At 35.6% G+C, this 9,026-nt stretch overlaps 1 protein-coding gene across 2 annotated transcripts in view; it reads right to left on the bottom strand.

The window, feature by feature from the left end:
• Positions 1-4,688: 4,688 nt before the first annotated feature.
• Positions 4,689-9,026, bottom strand: part of Scp2 (Sarcoplasmic calcium-binding protein 2) — a 28,920-nt gene continuing 24,582 nt past the window's right edge. For both annotated transcript variants that reach the window (XM_034325163.2, XM_034325162.2), the window contains exons 2-7: positions 8,860-8,926; positions 6,059-6,111; positions 5,865-5,984; positions 5,525-5,639; positions 5,054-5,151; positions 4,689-4,964 (exon numbers count right to left, since the gene is read on the bottom strand). In XM_034325163.2, the coding sequence (XP_034181054.1) occupies positions 4,857-4,964; positions 5,054-5,151; positions 5,525-5,639; positions 5,865-5,984; positions 6,059-6,111; positions 8,860-8,917 (552 nt within the window). In that variant the 5' untranslated portion in view covers positions 8,918-8,926 and the 3' untranslated portion in view covers positions 4,689-4,856. The remainder of the gene's footprint in view (positions 4,965-5,053; positions 5,152-5,524; positions 5,640-5,864; positions 5,985-6,058; positions 6,112-8,859; positions 8,927-9,026) is intronic.

Genomic DNA, 9,026 nt, shown 5'->3' with positions numbered 1-9,026 from the left:
ACAGATAATATTGTGTATAAATAGAAGAACGTGTAGGGCTGTAAGGCTTCAGAATAATATGCAATGTCGCATGTAGTGATTGGGTCAACCATAGTGAGTCTTCCTACAGTAAAATTAATACTGAGCTCTGATCCAAGAAGGTAGCATATAAAGTTTTTCGTTTATCTGATGAGTGTTACAGATAAGATACCAGCGAAATGAATTCGCATTTTAAATACTAACTATATATATATATATATTACGAGGGATTCGAACAGGAACGGAAAACTTTTAGGTTAAAAGTATAGTATTATATAACAATAAAACGCTGGATAATGTATTAACCGCATAGCCAGAAGGTTGATAGTACAAATCAGTAGAAAATACTAAATTAATTTTGGTGAAATGAAATACTCACCGAATTTTCCTGCATATCTTGTTTTCGAATCTTCCCACCGCGAAACATAATCAAGCAACAAATACTTTGTATTCCTATAGTAAGATGGTGCTACCAGTTTGACGCTTGTCCAATGTCACAGTTATTCAACAATCGAACCGTATATCGATTAATCGTTCCGTTTCCCTCTATTTATTAGTATGGCGGTAACGCTGTTTTGCGCGTTTGTTAGTCCAAATGTCAACATTTTTCAAGTGTTAAAGTGTTTAAAAAAAGAATATTACGATTAGCTGTGAGGTGAAAAACAAAGTCATCTGTCTGATGCAATACCAGAACGCAGAGATGAGACGGTATGTTTTAAGATTTTATGCTTTCATTCGCAATATGATTCGTAAGCTACTCTGCTTGAATATTTACACTTTAACTGATAATTATACTCGTAAGATGATTACATTTAATATATAATGAACAATATCGAGCACAGTAGGCTTCCTTCATAAAAAAGACATTACAGAGAAAGTAAAAATTTACAAAACTTTAATCTTGACGATGTTGATAATAACAGAGAATTAGAAGAAGTTAGTATATAAGGAGTGGTATAAAGTAGTACAAAGTAGTACAAAATGGTACAAAGTAGTAGTAAATAAATAAAAATTTGGAATAAATAATACAAATATTAATGTACATTTTTCAGCATAAGCAACTCGGCCATCGGAGCAGAAAGGCGGGAGATAATAGACAGAGCGCCCTACGGCGGGGACTAGGAACTACGGCTAACAAGGAGAACTACCCAAGTGTTACAATCACTTATTAATGAAACTTTGCCACCTTGTAGAGCTGGTCGAGCTGAACACGCAATTGTTTAAAAGATATTAACAATTACAGTTAGTTACACCTTACATTCTGAAGTATGACAAACTCACACATACAATTCGCAATCTAGAGATCCACGGTTCAAATCCTTGGTTCCCAACATTTTTTTTTTGTTTTTAATGATAATTTGTCTCTTTTTGAATAACTATTACATAAAAATTATCATAAAAAAAAAAAAAAAATTTTTGGGAACCAAGGATTTGAACCGAGGACCTTTAGATTACGAGTCATGTGTTTAACCACGGAGCAGATCAGTGACTTCCAACTTGAAGGTCCTCGGTTCAAATCCCGGGTTCCCATTTTTTTTTTTTTTTTTTTATAATGATAATTTTTATGTAACAGTTATTCAAAAAGAGACAAATTGTCATTAAAAAAAAAAAAATGTTGGGAACCAAGGATTTGAACCGTGGATCTCTAGATTGCGAGTTGTATGTGTGAGTTTGTCATACTTCAGAATGTAAGGAGTAACTAACTGTAATTGTTAATATCTTTTAAACAATTAGCCGTCTGCCCCCAAACGGGGGTATAGGCGTGTTCAGCTCGACGAGCTCTACAAGCTGGCAAAGTTTCATTAATAAGTGAGTGTAACACTTGGGTAGTTCCCCTTGTAAGACCCGGGAAAGGGGTGATCTACAGCGAGGATCAGGAACCCGGTAAGTCTACTATTCTCAGTGCTGTACAATAAGGAAAAATCATAGGTAGATAGTGGAATTGAAGTCCATAGACACCTTTATTTCAAGAGTAACGTGCATTTGATTTTTTACATAGTTTCGCTTGTGCTGTTATCGGCACGTTTCACAAAAAGAGTCAGTAACACCATTAACATATTTATTGTATATTGAATTCGAGAGACAGCAATATCCCTTGTGTTTTTCACAACGAATGGGCACGGTATTACCCTTTCGCCAATTAAATTCACGATTGTGAATCGTTCTCGTTCATTCTTTAATTCTTTTATTTTTCGCTGCAATAAATCGCTTTTCAACCCTCTTAGTATGAAGCCGGGCTATTACTGACCTAATGATTTATAATTTAAATTCAATTTTAGATTCGTTAAATTGTATACTATTTCTTTAAATATTATTTTTCTAATTGATGAAACATTAGAAAGATTTGGGTCGTAATTAACTCGGCTTCCAGAGTAAATAGATCGTACCCGACGGGTTTACTTATTCATCAATGCGTATAGAAACAGGCATACCTTCACGGGCAGTGATTGATAATAGAAACAAATTCCGGAAGCATATTTTACGATAATCCGTGCCCTTGATGCTAGAATTCGTGTTGAGTTTAAAACTTATTATTACAAATTGAGCTGTCGTTCTCGTAACATGTCGATAAAGTTTTCTTCTCTTCGATAATTTTTCCTCGTTCTTCATACAGTGCATTAATTATAAACTCATCTGAAGCGTTCGAATATATTTTTAATATAATAATTGAATACCATTTTATTTTATAATTGGTGTAATGATATGTACGAGATATGCCTGCTAATTAATGGTATAATAGAAAGAGACAGAAAATATATAATATTATTACTATTTCAACTAAAATGTTTGTATATTTTGAATAATTTTCGAGTACTCGTGCAATCAATAAAAATTCCATAGTGATTCCTGAAATTATCTTAAATGATATATTTAAAAAACAACTTGCTCGATAATTATTAAACATTCGATTGATAGTAATGAAAATAAAAACTTTGTTTTTCTGTTTATACCATCAATTATTAAGCATTCCGTGTAGGTAAACTTGCAAAATAATATTTCAAGTATTATTTCTCTAAATTACAATCAGTTAGATATCGTAAGAAAAATATTTAACAACAAAGTTTAACAAGGTTTAACATAGTTCATTGTATCTTTACTCGTGTTCGTTTACAGGACCTCAATCAAAACCAATTTCCGCGTAGATATTTTCAATTTCTTTTTATTGTACATTCAGAATTACATAATACACTATGTTAAATCACGGAACAACGTTAGTGTTTGATACCTTGAAGCACAGGACAAGTTTGAAAGGGTACAATTAAATCTCTCTCAATCGTATTCGTACAATCGTACTTCTTTTCTATAATTCTATCTCAAATAAATGAAAAAAAGTTGTAACAATGAACTGATGAGTAATCTGAAACAAAGCGGCTAATTGAAAAGCACATGGTATTAAAATCCAATCTATTATTGTAGCACGATGTAGAAATCAAAATATAATCTTCAGAATTGTACGAATACGAGTGTGTGTGAGTAATCGTATTTTGATTTATTACTTTTCATTAATATTCCTCAATTGCCCACTTTTGATGGATTAAATGATTATTTCATTTCATCAAATTTTAATTTCTTTTTACGCTGAATTAAAAATTTCATCGAGCAATAGAGAATTGAACTTTTCAAAATTCGAATATGTACCAACTGTTTAATTCCCTGGCTGCATCTTCAAGTCAACATCGATTAAAATTTAAAAATCTCTTTCATTACAATTTATTGATAACTCTGTCGTTCAAATATAATATGTATTCATTTGTATATTTATATTTATATATTTCTGTAAGATATACGTACGTTCCTCTGCACTTCTTACAAGAAAATATATCAAAGCATCCATTTTCAATTTTGACGAAATTTTATAAAATTATTAAACAGTTGAGGTATATTATAGCTGCTTAATTAAATTAATACTTACCATCAATTCTTATATCTATGATAGTTTTTGAAACATTTAGTATTTTTTAGCTACAACTTTAGAGGATAATTTCACCCTCTAAAGTTGAAATTGACTAGCTGCAAAAAATTTGCGTCGTTTATTTCGATCTAATTACCAAATTTGCAAATATTCATTAAAATCAAACGTAGACACTTTGATCTGTTTCCTCATTAGTATAACAGCATATAATAATGTCTATATAAGACACATTTACGACGATATTGACGCTTTTAAAATATAACGTTTCATTTCTGCGATGCTTCTTACACGATAATTAAGCCAACATTTAAAACCTTTTTTTTTTTTTTAATCTCTTCTAATTCTCCTGCCGATAATTACACGAAGATTTTTTTTTCTTTTTCTTTAAACACTGCCCCACGTCGACTTTGTTTCCAATGTTACACGAAAACATTGAAGCTACACTTAAACTCTGCGAATATCGTTTGTTCAATAATGGAGGGAAATATTTATATCTCGTTCGAAAGCACAACGATTTTTTGACACTGAACGAACAAGACTTTGCACATGTCACGATCATTAGAGTTCTTTTGCTCTCTTACATTTAAATACTCTACATATACAAACATACAATGAGATATACTTAATTGCCGCCATTTTTATCCAGCGGATAGAAACGATATTATTTGTCGAGCATATCATCCGTTCGTGAATAATCGAATTCACGGGGATGATTATTTACAACGCCAAGAGGGTAGAAAGTAGTTGAAACTTCAAATTATCAAGAAATTAAATATATTTAATTCGTTGTTGAAAGGAAAAGAGATTTAATCGAGTTCGTCTTAGGGTGAATTAAAAAATTACAATGAAAAAGAAAATGCGACGCAAGGAAGTGCAGTATACGTATTCGAATTCCGTGGGGGGGTGGAAAAAAAAAATAAACGAGTTAGAAGGAAGTTTTCCCGAAAATAAAGTTTCCGGCTGCGGTTGGCTCGTCCGAGGAGAAATATTGCTTCCAGAGGTTGGTGAATTTATCCCAGTTCATTTCCTGACCCTATACAAAAGAGGAATAGTTTGATGGAATTAGTGTCCCACGGGTGAGGGTGTTTTCGTGTAATTGTGTTAATTATGATTTACGCTTACCACCCCTAGTTTTTTGAAAGCATCCCTGGCCTCGGTCTCTGCCACCCCGTGATATCTGCACACGTTGCAGAATTCGTTCTCGTCGATCGATTTGTCACCTGAATTAACAATAACGATACATTCTTTGGTTAATTAGTAATTTCGTTAACGTTTTAATTGATTTCTGGAAAATTTATTTATTGAATCGGTATGCTTTCTTCGGGTGGTATTATATTAAAGGGGTGCATGAAATTTTCTTTTTTAATTGATTTTCTAATCAGTTATTTGCCATCTGAAAGTGCATTATGTGCAGTGTAACCTTGGTGCATTGTGCTGCATTGCATTTGTAATATTTTGAAACTGTGTTCGGTTGTGTTCTCAGCGAGAAATCGTAGAAAGTTTAGTGAACTTAGCAAACTTAGCAAACTATCAAAGAACAATGCAGCGAAAATTTTCCATTGTTCTGAGAAATTGAAAGTATAATAAGCTTACCAGATGCATCGAATAACTGGAACGTTAAAGTCATGTATGTTTGTTGCCATTCGGATGGGTTCGATGGATTTTTTGCGTATTCTTCCCACAGTGAAAACCATTCATCTCGGCTAACCTGAAAAATATAACCGGAAACTAAAATTCCTGAGTAAAAATATCGTTTGATTGTATTTCTGAAATTTACACGGGGATCGAAATGAAATAACAAGCGGGTGTAATTGAATGAAGTGGAATTAAAATAATAAATTTTCAAAATAATAGAATTTTAAAATAATGAGGTGCCATGTCCACCCTGCCAGTGTTAAAACATTTTTCTACATAAATTTTCAAAATTTATTACCTGGCCATCTTGGTCTGTATCAGCTCTTGACCTCAAACCCTCCCACATTTTCAGTAAATTTTCTTTTATACTTTGAGCTTTGGGATTGTCAGCACTCCATCCTCTATTTTCATTGATTCGCTATAACAGAAAAAAGAAATTATTCATATCATTCTTAATGAAAAAAAAAAATAGCACATTTTTCTACAACTTACTTGTATAGCAAGATCGAAATCCTTCCTATCGATCGTGCCACTTTGATTGACATCTGAAAGCGTTAAAAAAAAAGAAAAAGAAAAATTAATGATTAGTACAATGCCAAAAATGAGTATAATTCTATACGATTTTTTCACGCAATTATTAAGCTCACTGTGAAATTGCAAGTACTAAATAAGTAAAGATGCAAGTGAAGCTTGGCTGGTATCCAAGGAAAGAAGTATAATCCCGGAGATAAATTGCGGCACGTCCAACATTATGTCAAGACGGTGTCAAAGGCATCATCCGCATTAAGTTCACGGCGTTAACATTAAATGGTTGGTTTCGGCTACCATTAGCACCGTCAGCTTATCGCTCGGGTACGCGCCGATGATCGAAACAAAACCCTTCGGTGGTCGCGTTCAAGCTTCGGTGGAAAGCTTTCCACGGGGAAAAGGGGCTCGATCACGTAGGCAAAACACGTGACAAGGAATCGATGTAATGAAATATGGGCGTGACTCAGGTGTTGGTGGGCAGAGGGATGGAATTTTGGCCTGTATCCAGCGAGAGAGCTGTGCGCAAGATTTCACGACGGACCCGTTCGAAAAGACGAGCCCCTCGTCGATCGTGCCATTCATTCTTCGACGACAAGGTCGTCGTCGTCGTCGTTTGAATCGGATGTCATTAATTTTCGCGACTCGACCCAATTTTCCTGGCTCACTCTGCTACGACTTTTCTTCTTCATTCAGGTGTCTATCCCTCCACCCTCCTGGATCTCGAGACTTCCTGTTTGTCAATTGTCGTTTTCACAATGAATCCTAAGACTTTGGTTAATTTGGTTTAAATATTTATTTCAGAAGGTTGTCGTTAATTCGTGCTTTGAGAATTCCTTGCTCGAAAGAAAATTTTTCAAAATTTTCCGGAGATATTATCAATAAATGTGGATTATTATAAAAGGTGGTAGAAAAATAGGTGGCCAAACTTTGTTAGCTTTTTCTACTTCCCCTAAGGAAGATAAAAGGTCATATAAACATAGATCCGGAAGTGCGTCCTTTCTGAAGAGAAACTTCGAACTTATATACTTTCAAAAATATGTGAAAAGTATATCATGTAGCTTCTTCTGTCAAAGAACCTCCCACCCACTCTTGTACTAAATTTGGTGCAATCGCCATGAGATTTCTTTTCGTCTGATCATAATTTGATCATCCACTGTAGTAAATGCAGGCTTGAAACACGTGCGATCATTTATAAGCTTGAATGACAAGCGGAGATTCCACGATTTACCTAACGTCGTTCACGGCATTCTCTGGGTCACGGTGAAATACCGTATCGACGGCGAAGAACAGCCCTGTGGGATATGTTTAGCAGCCGATCGACGGTCAAAGAAGGAAAGAAAGTGAGGGGCTAATGAGGTCCGCCAAGCGTGTACACGCCTGTGACCTCCATGCTTCACACGAACAAGCTCGGGCTGCTAGGATCGCATATACTGGTAACGCAGTTCTCGATGCACACCTGTTCACATCTACCACTTTATTCGTAAGTTTCGTTCGTTAATTACGCGTAATATTTACGCCAGCTTATTATTCATGCCCGTGATACTTTCGCGACGCGTGACATTGATAAATTAAAACTACTACGAAATAAAACTTGCGATACATCGATTTGAAGCTTAAGATTTAACGAAAATAATTGTGTAAAGGTTTCCTTGATATCTTTAATATTATTTTATACACTTGAAATTTTATAAGTATCCTAGTATTTATGAACCGCAATGTGCATCGAGGATACTTGCCAAACCGCGCGACGAAGATGTCCTGTAACTGACGTTTCTCTCGAATGCGCGCACAAGCCACAAAACTGCATCCAACTCGTATGAATGATTGCCCCTGTACACAGATGCATCTATGCGAAAGATACGCGCACATAAACAGAAACGTGTAATTTCACCAGCAGCAAGACATCCCCCTTTAACCGCATCCATTGTTTATCTGTTCTTGTTCCATACCATAAATAGGTGTCCGAGGTTGGCTCACTTTTAGCCGACTGGCCAACACATAGGTGCCATAGAGAGACCGAACAAAACGCCTCCCTGTACAACCTTGATTCCGTTTTCAACCCCCGAAAAAAATACCCAAGGGGATGATGACGACCACCCTACACAGGATGGTCGGTATTTCATTTCACTGGAAGGGAGTATCGCTGGCAGTCGGTTCACGCGATAGCCTCGAAAAGGAAGGACCGAAAGTGGAATAAGATTGTTGACGCGGGTTCGAAGAAGAGCACGTTAGAATCGAGGGAGAGAACGGCAATCAGTTTTGCTATTTCGTTACCAAGCGACTGGCTCCTCCACTTCTCGGGAAAAATACTGGCCAACTGGCGATGAAAGCTCGCCGTATCGGGACTAGAATGATGGCTAAGGATGTTCGTTCGAGTGAACACCGGAGATAACGTTCTTGGGACAATTAGGAGTCGTTGAGGGTACCGAAGTAATTGGCACGGAATCGGATTACCCGGAATGTTAACAGCAATGCTGACCATTCGGCTGAAAATGTTCTTTGTGTACCCGAAGATGTTGCTAAGGATAACGTGATTTTTCCTCCGAAATTGAGGAATTCGATTAAAGCCGAGAGGAAGTGGATATATCATTTGCCAGTAGAGAAAATTGCTTGAATTTTTCAGAAGAATTTTAAAGCTACCACAATGTTTTCAAAATTGTAAGGTAAAGAATAATTACGTTAATTAACTACTATTGTACACGTGTACGACTATCATCGATACATACACAGCAATATTAAATTTAAAAAAGAAATCTTTTACTCACCGAAGAAGGTGTTGAAAACGTAGAGTAACTTCTTTTTACGGAACTCTGACAGTGACATCTTGTTAATCTGTAACATAGAGAAAAAAGGGGGGTGTTTAGCGTGCTCGTATATCCATGGTGTTAATATTCATTTTCGATCGAATGACGATCAGGGTCGATTGTCTCGT

Source organism: Osmia lignaria, chromosome 5 (genome assembly GCF_051020975.1).
Source record: "Osmia lignaria lignaria isolate PbOS001 chromosome 5, iyOsmLign1, whole genome shotgun sequence".
Lineage (NCBI taxonomy): Eukaryota > Metazoa > Arthropoda > Insecta > Hymenoptera > Megachilidae > Osmia > Osmia lignaria.
The sequence above is the reverse complement of the archived record's forward strand: the minus strand, read 5'-3'. Positions and strand labels throughout refer to the sequence as shown.